The sequence below is a fragment of the Somniosus microcephalus genome, chromosome 8 (genome assembly GCF_052327205.1).
Source record: "Somniosus microcephalus isolate GS21.2 chromosome 8, FLI_Smic_1.0, whole genome shotgun sequence".
Lineage (NCBI taxonomy): Eukaryota > Metazoa > Chordata > Chondrichthyes > Squaliformes > Somniosidae > Somniosus > Somniosus microcephalus.
In genome coordinates, this window is record NC_140994.1 from 72,411,731 (window position 1) to 72,428,031 (window position 16,301).

At 42.5% G+C, this 16,301-nt stretch overlaps 1 protein-coding gene across 7 annotated transcripts in view; it reads right to left on the minus strand.

Annotated features, from left to right (window-relative positions):
- The window catches only part of a1cf (apobec1 complementation factor), a 48,266-nt gene that overhangs the window by 11,759 nt on the left and 20,206 nt on the right, over positions 1-16,301 (minus strand). For 5 of the 7 annotated variants that reach the window (XM_085994880.1, XM_085994883.1, XM_085994881.1 and 2 more), the window contains 5 exons: positions 14,830-14,994; positions 12,493-12,590; positions 12,128-12,398; positions 9,778-9,995; positions 9,534-9,670 (listed from right to left, as the gene is read on the minus strand). In XM_085994880.1, the coding sequence (XP_085851006.1) occupies positions 9,534-9,670; positions 9,778-9,995; positions 12,128-12,398; positions 12,493-12,590; positions 14,830-14,994 (889 nt within the window). The remainder of the gene's footprint in view (positions 1-9,533; positions 9,671-9,777; positions 9,996-12,127; positions 12,399-12,492; positions 12,591-14,829; positions 14,995-16,301) is intronic. The other 2 variants (XM_085994882.1, XM_085994884.1) reach the window with 1 other exon arrangement.

Sequence of the window (16,301 nt, forward strand, 5' to 3'; positions counted from 1 at the left end):
GATTTTGTTAAACCTCAAAGAAAGGGGGATGTAATGATCAATAACATGTCATTCTATAGTGGACACTAGGTGGAGCCGTAGAGCTGTATATAGCTGTATGTATAAGACTACACTACCCAGCTGTATATATATTAAGACTACATTACCCATGAGGCACTAGGCTACCCACAAGGCAGCAGTCAAGATGGAAGTCTCTACAGATACTGTACCTAGTCCACATGTGCTCAATAAAAGTGTCTAGCAAAAGCTAGCTGTGTTCATAATAAGAATGTCTATTTATTAATGAACAGCCAGATGCTTCCTAACAACATTCCTGCTTGTGTCCTCCTGTGCAATGTACAACCAGGCTCCATTGATCTCCTGGTGAGGTCTTGTCCGCCCATTGGAAGGGAAGAGGACCACCCTGCATGCTGTGACTCCCTCCATAAGCATATGGAGGGAGTCATGGGAGAGCCTGGGTGCAGCTCTGCACCTCTGTGCAGTGCTTGTCAGTGTTTGCAGCATCTCAATGCTGTAGAACACTGACAGTACAACTGTCAAAATCAATTTGCGCATGGTCCCTTTAAGGAAACCGGCTGATGATGCATCATCAAATGACGTCATCAGACCCGCTTCCTTTTATTGGCCAGAAAATATGCTGGGCAGGCTTGACAAGCCCAATCAACGTAAGATCACTTTGGACATTGGGCTGGAGCCAGCAGCGGGGTCGCAACCCACCACCGACCCCAGCTGCACCAGACCCGCTGAGGTAAGGGAAATCGCAGCCATAGAGTCTACAGCACAGAAACAGGCCATTCAGTCCAACTGCTTTATGTCAGTGTTTATGCTCCACAGGAGCCTCCTCCCACCCCTCTTCATCTCACCCTATCAACATATCCTTCTTTCCTTGCTCCCTCATGTATTTATCTAGCTTCCCCTTAAATGCATCTATGCTATTTGCCTCAACTACTCTTTGTGGTAGCAAGTTTTTCATGAATTCCTTATTGGATTTATTAGTAAATTATTAGATTTATTATCTTATATTTAGGCCCCTAGTTTTGGTCCCTACCACAAGTGGAAACATCTTCTCTGTGTGTACCCTATCAAACCCTTTTTAAAATTGCTGATCTTAAATTAATTGCCTGCTTTCTGAAGCTTTCCAACATAAATCATTTTGGAATTTCTTTGACCATAATATCATAAAACCTCTGATAATCTGGTCATTCTGCTAGATATTAATAATTAATTTCCAAGGTTCACAGTCATATATTCCTGCAAACAGTCTGAGACATTGACCTAACTTTAATAACTTGCTGCCTGTATTCGCTTAAATTCGGCACAGAGAGATGTATTAAATTTTGTCCACGCACAAAAGCGAATTTTGGCACCTGTCTGAGTCTCTAATTGGACAGTTGATTGCAGCAGAGATTTCTTGGTTCGAAGCTGGCTCTGCATTTGGGAACAAACCAAACGGAGGTCAGTTTGCTGATCCTGAGAGATGAGCATCTACTGTGTCACAAACACGGACATCACCACTCAGGGGAACAAAGAGAATGACCGAACCTGACTTTATTCATTTTTGTTCAAGGTCCAAGATGGTTCCTTGGGAGGCTAATTTGCAATGTTTGATAAATGAATGTTGTTGAACAAGGAGGGAAAGCCAGATAAAGGTGTTTCCATTGAGATATTTGAATCTATGTGAGATATGAACATACAAACAATGACGGACAGGAAAAGACCATTTGTAGCCTGGTTCTGCTCCTACTGTGTTCTAATTCTGTTAGATTTCAGGAGATGGTTTTATTCCTGTTCCTGGCTGGGGTGGAGATCGCCTTTACAGAAGGTAAGTACTGTAGAAAATATAGGGACAGAGTGATCTCCTGGAAGAATTTCGATCGCCTAGATGGGTCGGAGAGGAATTTCCCAGATTTTTTTCTCCCAAATTGGCCATTGGGTCTTTATCTGGTTTTTCGCCTCTCCCGGGAGATCACATGGGTTCGGGTGGATGCAGAGTGATAGAAGATTTGAGGTTAGTATCAGATCAGCCATGATCTTATTGAATGGTGGAGCAGGCTCGAGGGGCTGATTGGCCTCCTCCTGCTCCTATTTCTTATGTTCTTATGTTCTTATGTTGATCCATCCAGCCTGTCCCACACAACTATGATGCCTTGTGCATCACTGGGATGATACCTGGGATGGCAGGAATGATGTATGAGGAGAAATTGAGTCAATTGGGATTATACTCGCTGGAGTTTAGAAGAATGAGAGGGGATCTCATTGAAACTTATAAAATTCTAACAGGACTAGACAGACTAGATGCAGGAAGGATGTTCCCGATGGCCGGGGAGCCCAGAACCAGGGGTCACAGTCTAAGGATAAGGGGTAAGTCATTTAGGACAGAGATGAGGAGGAATTTCTTCACCCAGAGAATGGTGAACCTGTGGAATTCTCTACTACAGAAGGCAGTGGAGGCCAATTCATTAAATATATTCAAGAAGGAGTTAGATATATTTCTTAAGGCTAAAGGGATCAAGGGATATGGGGAGAAAGCAGGGACAGGGTACTGAATTTGGATGATCAGCCATGATCTCATTGAATGGCGGAGCAGGCTTGAGGGGCCGAATGGCCTACTCCTGCTCCTATCTTCTATGTTTCTATCACAATATATACTCCCCACCCCACCCGAAACCATGTGATTTCCTGGGAGAGATGAAAAACCAGATTAAAAACCCAGGCCAATTTGGGGGAGAAAAATCTGGGAAATTCCTCTCCTAACACCTTAGGCAATCGAAACTAGTCCAGGAGACCACTCTGGCCCTGATAATGTCATGCAGTAACTACCTTTTGTATGAGGTGATCTCCAAGATTGACTTATATAATCTCTTATTATAAACTCAGCTCATTTGTTTTATGTTTTGTACAGTTTGCTTTATGATCAGTCCAATAAAGTATTCCATATGACTAGAATCAGATTATTGTTAGAGTGTAGATTCAGGAGGCCCTTAAATCTCTTGTCTTGACTGTAGCACTATTAGTTCAGAGCTGCAGTCAATGCAGCCTCTGAATGTCACTCACTCTTCTGTTTCTTTGCTGGGCTGAACACAACACTTGATGTAGAGTAAGAACTTTCCAACGTATAGTCACACGAGTCACTAATTCCCTTGTTACACCAGAATTTCTGTGGCAAATTTATACAAATTTATACAAGTCTAAAGCTTACTCTTGTTGATATTCGTGGATGAAGCACTGAATGCATTCATATATTTCTTTGTCTGCTAATTTAATACAGGCACTAATCTTTTATTTAAATGATTTAACACCTCCACTAAAATGGCCAGACGAAGCACTATCTTGTGGATGTGTTAAGTTTTCATCTAATTATTGGCAGCTGTTTTTTCTGGGTTAGAGTGGTGTAAATTTGGTGTAGAAATCTAAGCTGTTGGATGATTCTTGCTCCACTCGACCTGCACCAAGTCCAGACTTGATTTAGGGCTGGAGTAATAATGTGTTGGCTTGGTACAGTTGATGGAAAAAATACACTGCCCAAGGCACATCATGAGATCAGAATGACCAGCATATTGGAGCCACCTGCTGTTAAATTTGGCAGGACCTCTGCGTCCCAAGTCTCACCGGGTTTCCCCCCCCCTACCAACTCCTCTGCAACTAACCCCACCACCACCACCCTGCTGCCTCCCCGTAAATATCAGGGCCTAAGTTTCTCTAATTTTCTTTTCATGGCTAACAGCAGAATGAAGCTTGGACTGAGGAAATGCCCATTGGGATTTCCCCTTCCATACTCCATGCATGACTTTCTCAAACATGGACTTCTCCCTCCTGCCCACCATGATTTCTATACTCTCTTCATAAGCCTCATCTGAATCAATTCAATCTAGTAACAGTTCTACAGCACTCAATCACCTTTCTCAACAGGTATTGATCCAGTTCCTTTATAAATGCATCAACTGAACTAGAGTTAATTACTTTTTTCAGACATATTTCACTATCTTGTGGGGAAAAATAAATGTATTCTATTCTCTAAACTATTACACTGTGGGAACCTAATTTAAATATGAAGTGTTCCACCTCTCCAAGACGGGACACCAGCACGCCTCGCTACCCCACGGCAACGGGTACGTACGTGGGGATGCGTTCCCCATTTTTAATGGTTTAACCCCCACCACCCCCGACCTCCTCCTGCCTGTCATGGGGGTGTTCATATAGAGGCCTTAATCTTTATACTCTGTAAAGGTGGTGGTTAAGAGGGAGATCTAATTGAATAGACTATACTCTAACCTATATCTGGGCTGCTCTTTGTCTTGCTTGTACCTTTATTCCATCAAGATTTTAAAATATAGTAAGAAATAGCATTTCCCTGTTTGCTGCTATAATCGATAGGTGCATCACATGAGCCCTGTTTATGGTAATATCCACAGCTGAAACATATATTTAATAACTGTAATTTCCCTATTACATTTCAGGGTGCAGTCATATTACTGGTTAGAATCTTTCTGTAGAGAGTAAAACTCAATCAGTAGATCCAAGTTATACTGCTGACTGTGCCTTGCACTGAGCTCACCATGATGATGTGCACTTGTATGTATATCCAGAGGTCTATTCTCCTTAGGTTATGACAGCAGAAAAGGAACATCTGCTAACCTGTTAGTTTGAGATCAGTGCATTACCTCAAGTGCTATTTTAAAGTGCCTGTTGATTGGGAATTGAATGGAAATGACGCAAGAAAACTCAAAAACCTCACTAAGTGATGCTTGAAGATTGCTTAAAGAAGGATGAAAAGGCTGAAAACAAATCTGCCTTCTGCATCATCTCTTCTATCTGAGCTGTCCCTTTGAAGATGACTGAGATTCACATTGCCACTCAGCTTTGATATTAAGATAGCAGTAATGACGTTATTAGGAATGTTGGGAGATGAGAAGCCAGAAGAATTTAATTGTGTTGTTTGTAATGTGTTTTTGTACATGATCCCAAGCTTTTGAATTTTTGAAACCGAGCTTACCTGACTACCGGGGCAGAAGAATTTTTGTTCACATCTCTATCAGACACAGCTGTTGTGTCACACTCAGATGTAACAAAAACTAAATGAATTCTCCATTGTGAAAATCGACATCAAATCCAACAACATCAAGGGCATTTCAATTTGGATTGAAATTACATGTTTCATTATAGCTTATGCACTACACAAAGTTGAGGATATCGATGGTATTTATTTTAATGACCAAGGTTGCTCAATATTTAATGACTGACCATGGATGAGCTAAGATGAGCCAAATGGACTTCCTCATCCATGGTTATCCTGTGATTACATGATTAGAAATATTATATTTGTAAGGTCCTCAGAAGGTCCAATGGACCTCCTGGGCACCTTGAAAATGTGGCATAGCCCCACACTGGAGTTGCATTGGCTCAGTGGGTAGCATTCTCACCTCCAAGTCAAAAGGTTGTGGGTTCAAGTCCCACTCCAGAAACTTGCAGCACATAATCTAGGTTGACATTCCAGTGCATTACTGAGTGAGTATTGCACTGTCAGAGTGTGCCGCCCTTCAGATGAAATGCAAAACCGAGACCCCCTGTCTGCCCTCTCAGGTGAACGTAAAAGATTCCATTGCACTATTTTGAAGAAGAACAGGGGAGCTCTCCTTGGTGTCCTGGTGAATATTTATCCCTCAACCAACATCACTACAAATAGATTATCTAGTTATTATCACGTTGCTGTTTGCGGGACCTTGCTATTTGCAAATTGGTTCCTGCATTTCCTACATTACAACAGTGACTACACTTCAAAACTATCTACACATTCAGTTCACACTTATTTAAGAGAGAAACTTGGAGTGGGAGGGGGAGGATCCAGTTGTCGTGGTCCACGTTGGTACCAACGACATAGATAGGACAAGGAAGGAGGTTCTGCTGAGGGAGTTTGAGCAGCTAGGGGCCAAATTAAAAAGCAGAACCACAAGGGTAATAATCTCTGGATTATTACCTGAGCCACGAGCGAATTTGGCTTGGACAAATAAAATTAGAGAGTTAAATGCGTGGCTCAAAGACTGGTGTGGGAGAAATGGGTTTTGCTTCCTGGGACACTGGCACCAGTACTGGGGCAGGAGGGAGCTGTTCCGTTGGGACGGGCTTCACTTGGCCAGTGCTGGGACTAGAGTCCTGGCGGATCATATAACTAGGGCTGTAGAGAGGGCTTTAAACTAACTAGTGGGGGGGAGGTTCCTAGAGAGCAAATAATAAAAATGGCAACAGAGAAGGTCATAGACTTAGGTAGCAGTGGGGAAATAAAAAACCAGAGCGTGTCAGGAAGGGGCAGAAGGTATGGAGTAAAAGGTAAAGTAATAAAAAAGGCAAAAGCAGGAACTAAGTGTCACAAAACATCTTTGAAAGTTCTCTATCTGAATGCACATAGCATTCGTAACAAAATAGACGACTTAATGGCACAAATAACTACATATGGGTATGATCTTGTGGCCATTACAGAAACATGGCTGCAGGGTGACAATGCCTGGGAATTAAACATACCAGGTTATTTAACGATCAGGAAGGACAGGCAGGAAGGAAAGGGAGGTGGGGTGGCTATGTTAATAAAGGAAGGAATCACTGTAATACAGAGAAATGATATTGGGTCAAAAGATCAGGATAATGAAACAGTTTGGGTGGAGGTAAGGAATAATAAGGGGAAAAAAACACTAGTGGGCGTAGTCTATAGGCCTCCGAACAGTGGCAACTCTGTTGGACGGAGTATCAATCAGGAAATAGTTGAGGCTTGTAATAAGGGAACATCTATAATTATGGGGGATTTTAACTATCATATTAATTGGACAAATCAAATTGGGCAGGGCAGCCTTGAGGATGAGTTCATTGAGTGTATTAGGGATGGGTTTCTTGAGCAGTATGTAACTGAACCGACCAGGGGGCAAGCAACCTTAGATCTGGTCCTGTGTAACGAGATGGGATTAATTAAAAATGTCCTAGTAAAGGATCCCCTTGGAATGAGTGACCATAACATGGTTGAATTCCATATTCAATTAGAGGGTGAGAAGGTTGGATCTCAAACAAGCGTGCTAAGCTTGAATAAAGGAGACTATGAAGGTATGAGAGCGGAATTGAGTAGAGTGGATTGGGAAAATAGATTAAAGGGTAGGACGATACATGAGCAGTGGTGTACATTTAAGGAGTTATTTTACAACTTCCAAAAAAATATATTCCACTGAGAAGAAAAGGGTGTAAAAGAAAAGACAGCCATCCGTGGCTAAGTAAAGAAATTAAGGATAGTATTCGACTAAAAACAAGGGCATATAAGGTAGCCAAATCTAGTGGGAGGATAGAGGATTGGGAAAACTTTAAAAGACAGCAAAAAATAACAAAAAGATTGATTAAGAAGGGGAAGATAGATTATGAAAGTAAATTAGCAAAAAATATAAAAACAGATAGTAAGAGTTTTTATAGTTATATAAAAAGAAAAAGGGTGGCTAAAGTAAATGTTGGTCCCTTAGAGGATGAGACCGGGAAATTAATGGTGGGAAATATGGAGATGGCAAAAACACTGAATGAATATTTTACATCAGTCTTTACAGTAGAAGACACTAAGAATATCCCAACACTGGACAAACAGGGGGCTAAAGGGGGGGAGGAGATAAACACGATCAAAATCACTGAGGAAATGGTACTCGGTAAAATAATGGGACTCAAGGCGGATAAATCACCTGGACCTGATGGCTTACATCCTAGGGTCTTGAGGGAAGTGGCGGTAGGGATTGTGGATGCATTGGTAATAATTTTCCAAAACTCCCTGGACTCGGCAAAGGTCCCGGCAGACTGGAAAACTGCTAATGTAACACCCTTATTTAAAAAGGGCAGTAGACAGAAGGCTGGAAATTATAGACCGGTTAGCCTAACATCTGTGGTAGGTAAAATTTTGGAGTCCATTATTAAGGAGGCAGTAACAGGACATTTGGATAATCATAATTTAATAGGACAAAGTCAGCATGGTTTTATGAAGGGGAAGTCATGTTTGACAAATTTGCTGGAGTTCTTTGAGGAAGTAACGTATAGGGTGGATAAAGGGGAACCAGTGGACGTAGTGTATTTAGACTTCCAAAAGGCATTTGACAAGGTGCCACACAAAAGATTATTGCTTAAGATAAAAAATCACAGGATTGGGGGTAATATTCTGGCATGGATAGAGGATTGGCTATCTAACAGAAGGCAGAGAGTTGGGATAAATGGTTCATTCTCAGACTGGCAATCAGTAACTAGTGGTGTTCCGCAGGGGTCAGTGCTGGGTCCCCAACTCTTTACAATCTATATTAACGATTTGGAGGAGGGGACCGAGTGTAACATATCAAACTTTGCAGATGATACTAAGATAGGAGGGAAAGTAGTGAGTGAGGAGGACATAAAAAACCTGCAAGGGGACATAGACAGGCTAAGTAAGTGGGCTGAGATTTGGCAGATGGAATACAATACTAGAAAGTGTGAGGTTATGCACTTTGGCAGGAAAAATCGTAGAGCAAGTTATTATCTTAATGGCAAGAAACTGGAAAGTACTGAAGTACAAAGGGATCTGGGGGTCCTGGTGCACGAAACTCAAAAGGTTAGTATGCAGGTGCAGCAAGTGATTAAGAAGGCCAATGGAATGTTGGCTTTCATTGCTAGGGGGATAGAATATAAAAATAGGGAGGTATTGCTTCAGTTGTACAAGGTATTGGTGAGACCGCACCTGGAATACTGCGTACAGTTTTGGTGTCCATACTTAAGAAAGGACATACTTGCTCTCGAGCCAGTACAAAGAAGGTTCACTCGGTTAATCCCGGGGATGAGGGGATGGACATATGAGGAGAGGTTGAGTAGATTGGGACTCTACTCATTGGAGTTCAGAAGAATGAGAGGCAATCTTATTGAAACATATAAGATTGTGAAGGGGTTGGATCGGGTGGATGCGGGGAAGATGTTCCCGATGATGGGTGAAACTAGAACTAGGGGGCATAGTCTTAGAATAAGGGGCTGCTCTTTCAAAACTGAGATGAGGAGGAACTACTTCACTCAGAGGGTGGTAGGTCCATGGAATATGCTGCCCCAAAAAGCTGTAGAAGCTACATCATTACATAAATTTAAAACAGAAATAGACAGTTTCCTAGAAGTAAAGGGAATTAAGGGTTACGGGGAGCGGGCAGGAATTTGGACATGAGTCTAGGTTCGGATCGGTCATGGCCCTGTGGGTAGCGGAGCGGGCCCAGGGGCCGTGTAGCCTGATCCTGCTCCTATTTCGTGTGTCTAATTCTGTTAGATTCAGGAGATGGTTCTGTGATAGTGGATTGGCGGTTAGGATCAGATCAGCCATGATCTTATTGAATGGCGGAGCAGGCTCGAGGGGCCGATTGGCCTACTCCTGCTCCTATTTCTTATGTTCTTATGTTCTTATCATTTTCTGCTGCTGATGTCAGTAAAGTGCATGGACAGGTAGTCTCAACATAGATGATCTTTTATAGAAACATAAGCTGCAAGAAGATAATGCAAAATGAAATTGTATAACATACATGCTTGTGTACTGATTGGCAAGAGCAGGGATGGTGATTTTGTATACGAAGAGCTGTCTTTGGTCGGGTCCGATTGCAGAGTGAAGCTGGTAAACTGGCTGTCCCCAGCTATTTTTTTGGCAAATATCTTCTAAGATCTGTATTAAAGCATAATTACATTTTGTCCCCCCATTAGTTTCATTGAACAACTTTAACTTACACAAAGTTTGGAAACCATTTTGGAGCAACACATAAAAGCTCCTACCTGAGATGAATGCTTCATTCCTTGTGGTTTTAGGGTCACTGGGTTGGTTGGAGTGAGCTCCATTCCAGGCAAGAGGTCGTAAAGTTTCTCCTCTTGCCTTTTGTCCGCTTTCACGTGGTAACCTGCATAACCACGCCCAATACCCGTATAAGCCAAATAACCTCGTCCTCCTAGCCCTCTAACTCCTGCAGCCCCTACAGGTACATTCATGTAAATTTCTAGGAATGTAAGAAGGCATCAAACTGAATCACCAGAAATCACTTTGATTCTCGTTTTAAATGAAGAGGCTAACCTCGATCACCAAGCTTGTTGAAAGATGGCGTCCATGCACTGAATAATGGCACTTGCATCTCTTTGCAATTTGGCAAATCACGTGGCGGTATGCAAATGAACAGGAAACGACGTTGGTCAAATATTTCCCTTGATCGTAGACCATGGGGAGAGCTGCCATGATGAACTTCTGGGCAGTTCCTTTAAACGTTGCAGATTAATGAATGGAAGGGGGTTGGGGGAAGATCCTGAGGCAAGTATTTGTGCCAGAGAAGGGTCTTTTAAATCAGCACCTCAACTCCATGTAAAATTGTTGCCGATTCATTTCTAATGAGCTCATCTTTCAAAATATTACTTATGTTTGAGGTTAAGCATTTATTTAAAACATGCATAGATTAAGAAATGATTCTGTTTCGTTATTTCTATATTGAATGCAAAACACCTAATAGCAAAACACTGCAATTCAAAATACGGTACATTTTGATTGAATTTGCAATTCCTTCATGGAAAACTGATTTTGATTTTGAATTTGTGAATGAGGAATCAAAGTTACAATTGATTGAAAGCCAGCCCCCATCTCAAGGTTAGCATGCTTTGAACATATAACCACAGAACTCTCCCTTTATGACCATAGTCATTCCTCATATTTAAGCTGGTTCCTTAATAAGACACCACACATATTTTAACAGGATTTACTAGGTTACAAAACAAGAGAAAATACTTTTTTTTAGCAGAAGGTATTCCCAATGTTTATGGTCCAAATGACAGATTGTCTCACTCTCTGTCGTTTAGGTGGCACGCAGAGATTCCAAACTACCTCATCGTAAATCAGGATCACAATCAAATGCAATTATTTTTCAAATAAAATTGGCAGAGTCACACATCAAAGGTTAAAACCTGTAAAAATTAAAATGCTTCTTGCAATTTTTCTGCAGCAAGTTAACAGTTTCCAGACACCCCACTCATGTATTTCTTTTCACATCACTGATCTTGTTCAGACGCAAATTTGTAACTCTTCATTTCCAACACATTTGTTTTCCTTCATTACATAAATGCATCTCACAATGAAAATGTGACAAAATAAATGATTGCCTCTGGCACAAATAGTTTAGAGAATTGCAACCTAATTGAACATAAAATTGGAAAGCTATTGCATTTCAAATGTTTACTGTTCTTTACTCGTGGTATGGTTGAGTACTGTACTGGTACACCAATGAATTGTGTTATTAAGAGAATGTAGGCCTGTGGTTACCCACACAGCAAGTTTCTGATCTCAACCAGGTCATTGGAGAGAATGTAAGCAGAAAGCAGGTGATTTCTGAGGTGGAGAGGCGCATTTTTGGGTTACTCTTGTCTGCCTCCTAGTGGCACAAATCAAGAACTTCACTGTCACAGAGCTGAGTAGGATTCTCATCATTCTCTTGATGGGGACACCTCAGCTTACACTATTTATGGTCTCAAAGCATCCCATTTATATCAGAAAATACCATCAAATGTGTACTCTTCATTCTTCACCCTTTTCCAGCCCCATTTGTACGTCATACCTACACACACGCTGACCATTTTGATGACAGACTGCCTTTCAGGCCATTCAACAGCTGTAGATCAACCACTGCAGGGATTCAGTATTGTGGAGCAGTGATTTTAAGCTGTTAGTCCAGTTCAATGAGGTTACCATTTGATGTGTTAAATTTTCCTGAACATCTATTACAATTTGATTGATCCATTGCCTTTTTAGAGCTAGTGCTCTCCGACTAAACAGAACAGTAAACATTGAGGTGGCCCTTCTGTTTTGCTTTACTCTTGATCAATAGGAAGTAGCCACAATTCTTCAGGATTATGTTATAAGACAATGTTACATCCCAATCATAATTCTTGAACTCTGTCACCAATCCTTTAACCCATTTTATTTTCTGATTTAAAAAAAGGAATTTCTGCAGCCTATTTTGGAAGCTGTTAGTGACTTATCAAGGCACCAGCCTCTAACATTTAGAATCATTACTGTTCTAGTGCTTGTGATTCCCGCTCTTATTATAGGAGAGACAGAGTGACAGAAAGGACAGTAGAAAGATGGAGTTACCTCTCACGGAGGGAGCCCGTATCATCCCCCGTGCACTGAGATGTCCCTTATTCGGGAATCGCAGATTGGGAATGGCAGCGTAAGCCTGGGGTGCATAGAAAACAGGAGCCCCGAGGTAGGCAGTTGCAGGATCGTATACCTGTCCTAAAGCGTAGGTATATTCTCCTTGCAGCACTGCCCCTCGGCCCCCTGTCCCTCGGGTGTAACGCACATAACTGTCCTTATCCACAGGCTTGGCCAGTGTGACCTCAATTGGAGAGCCATCCAACACCTTCAGGGAATGCACAGAAAACATGCGTTATCATCGATATCTTCCAGTGGTGTTACTCATAGCATGCCGTGGTTATTAGAAATTCCAATCATACCTTTCCATTCATCCCGTTCATGGCGTTAATTGCATCTTCTCGGGTAACAAAGTGAACAAATGCATAATCTCGGATTTTCTTGACTCTTTCAACTGTGCCTGAAAGCAACACATTAGAGCCATATTCATGTACATTCGAAACATCCATATAATCCTATGGTATTCAAAGTCCTGGCAATCATTAAATTCCCTGAACTTTTGCTCTGTTTCAGTCAATTGTGCCCAGATTGCGCTGATGTCTGGGTGGAAACTCCAGGCCTCCATTTTAATTTTAAGCACAAATATACAGTATAGAAATCATGAACCCGTTACAACAACAACTTGTATTTATATAGCGTCTTTAACGTAGTAAAACGCCCCAAGGCGCTTCACAGGAGTATTATCAAACAAAATTTGACACCGAGCCACATTAGGAGCTATTAGGGCAAATGTGCAGCACCCAGTAACTCTATTACGCACTGTGCTTGAACATACAGTCACACTAATTCAAAAGTTGACATTTTCAACTCTCATAATAATGACCAAATAAACTTCTTTAATGGAATTAATTTGGCCTCTCATCCACGAATACGAACATTCGAAAAGGATGGGCAGAAAAAGAACCAGGTGGTCCATCGAGTTTGACCCACTCAGTCATGTTGTAACGAGGCAACACAACCCCGCAATGCCTCCCACCCACCAGCAGCCGTGTAATCCCCCAGAAGAGGCAAAAATCCGGATTAATAAAACCCTGGGCCATTTCAGGGAAAAAAGAATACTGGAACAAGACAAAATTAAAAAGGCTAACGGAATGTTGGCCTTTGTCTCAAGAGGGCCAGAACACAAGTGCCAGGCAATGACCATCTCCAACAAGCGAGACTCTAACCTTCTCCCCTTGACATTCAATGGCATTACCATCGCTGAATCCCCCACTATCAACATCCTGGGGGTTACCATTGATCAGAAACTGAACTGGACCAGCCATATAAATACTGTGGCTACAAGAGCAGGCCAGAGGCTGGGAATTCTGCGGCGAGTGTCTCACCTCCTGACTCCCCAAAGCCTTTCCACCATCTACAAGGCACAAGTCAGGAGTGTGATGGAATACTCTCCACTTGCCTGGATGAGTGCAGCTCCAACAACACTCAAGAAGCTCGACACTATTCAGGATAAAGCAGCCCACTTGATTGGCACTCCATCCACCACCTTCAACATTCACTCCCTCCACCACCGGCGCACTGTGGCTGCAGTGTGTACTATCTACAAGATGCACTGCAGCAACTCGCCAAAGCTCCTTCAACAGCACCTTCCAAACCCGCGACCTCTACCACTTAGAAGGACAAGGGCAGCAGATGCATGGGAACATCACCACCTATAAGTTCCCCTCCAAGCCACACACCATCCTGACTTGGACCTGTATCGCCGTTCCTTCACTGTCGCTGGGCCAAAATCCTGGAACTCCCTTCCTAACCGCATTATGGGTGTACCTACACCATATGGACTGCAGTGGTTCAAGAAGGCGGCTCACCACCATCTTCTCAAGGGCAATTAGGGTTGGGCACTAAATGCAGGCCTAGCCAGCGACGCCCACATCCCATCAATGAATAAAAAAAACCAAAGGGGTGGAAGTTGTGTTACAGCTGTACAGAGCTCTGGTTAAATCTCATCTGGAGCACTGCGTGCAGTCTGGGCACCGCACCTCAGGAAGGATGTATTAGCCTCGGAGGGGTTGCAGGGCTTGAATATAAAAGATTAAGGGGTGATCTAATTGAAGTGTTTAAGATGATCAAAAGAGTTGATAGGATAGATAGATAGAAACTATGTCCTCTTGTGGGAGAGTCCAGAACAAGGGGGCACAGCTTTAAAATTCAAGCTAGGCCATTCAGAGGTGATGTCAGGAAGCGCTTCTTTCACGTAGTGGAAATCTGGAACACTCTCCCCCAAAAAGCTGTTGAGGCTGGGAGTCAATTGACAATTTCAAGACTGAGATTGATAGATTTTTGTTAGGCAAGGTTATTAAGGGTTATGGAACCAAGGCAGCTAGATGGAGTTGCGATACAGATCAGCCATGATCTAATTGAATGGCGGAACAGGCTCGAGGGGCTGAACAGCCTACTCCTGTCCCTATGTTCCTCCGATTAGTATATTGCAATGATTATAAAATATGTTAAGGTACAGCCTAATGTTTGTGCTACATTGTGAATTGTGAGTAAAAGTCTCTACACTAATAATATCTAATTATATTAAATGTGCTACAACAGATATACTGAAAGCTGAATGAAAAATTCTACAATTGTGGAATCAGTCTAAAATCCTTCCCATTCACACTCTGCTCGTGTTGGCTTTGTGCTGGCCTTACCTGCTTTGATGCTATTAAATTCTTTTTCAATCGCTTCTTCGCTGGTTGGTAGCATAAGGTTACGTACATATAAAATTTTGACTGACGACATTGTTTCCTCATCAACTTCAACCTCCGGCTCAGCCCAGTCCACTGCTATAGGATGTCCCCATAACTGAATCCTTCCTGAATTACAAAGGCAGCATGTGTCAATTGCTATTTTCTTCACTAAATGGTAAACCAGGCACCAGGATTGAGATGTCTAGCAGTGGGATGAGCCAGTCACAAGTTTGTGTTGTATCACTCAGTAGTTGAAAATGGCTGGTTTGGTTATTATAGGCATACCAGTGGCTGCTCACCTTGGAGATCTGTTGTGGAAATGAATACATTCTGGTGCAAGATTTACATCAATTTGCAGGGCTATGGGGTACAAGCAGGGGTGTGGGTCTAATTGGATTGCTCTTCAAAGAGCTGGCACGGTGGGCCAAATGGTCTCCTTCTGTGCTGTATGATTCTATGATTCTCCAAGGTTTCCAAGGACCAGTGACAGGTCATCACAGGATGCCAGAAGCAGGATGCTTTCCAAGACATATGAGCCCCTCTCTCGGGATGAACTGATTCCAGGACAACCTGTCCTTCACAAGGAAAAAGGAACTCTCCCTGGATCTTGAGGGCATTTAACTATGGGTGTGTTTGCATGAGAGCATTAGCCTTGCTGTGATACTGCTTCCGATTTGCACCAACACTGAAGTTGTACGGTTGGTCTGGAAACAATGTAATTCCAGTGCGGTGTCAAATTTCACCTCCTGAACATTTCTTAATTTAAATATTTAGACATGAGATTGCTGCCAACTGCAACCTCTAAGCATTTACGTTTTAACTGCTGGGAGAGAAGATCTGCACAAGCTTGTAACCACGTATTCACCGATCTAGCTCCCGGGCATAAGGAATAAGTTTAGTCAGGCAGTGTAAACAGGGTACTGTCTCGCAGGAAGCCTCACTACATCTCTGGGTCTGAGATAGCATACATGGTTATTAAAAAAAAAGGTAACCTTGTTTAGGTCACTGGTGAGGTGACATTTGGGGCTGGGTTTTCTCAATGGGGAGCTTTTGGAGGCGGGACTCCCACTTGTCGAGTTTTAGTCCCGCCTCCATTGACTTGTGGCCAACCCATGCTATTTTCACTTGATTGACCTTGTTAAGCTCGCCCAGTGGGCTTAGCAGGCCAATTAAGGGAAAGTTGGTTACAGGTGACGTCAGCGAGTGACGTTTCATCTGTCAAGAGCTTTTGACAGGTTAATTGTCAACGTTTGAGAGCTCTGCGAAGCTGTCAAACACTAACAATCTGTTCTCTACATTGAGCCCTTCTACTCAGACTCAATTAGAGATCTCTCCTGAGCAGAAAGCAGAAGGCTGCCGCTTTTGACAGTTCAGCGGCCATTCTGCTTTCTGTGCCGGTGAGATGAGGGACTCCCGAGACCTGAAGGGTTGAA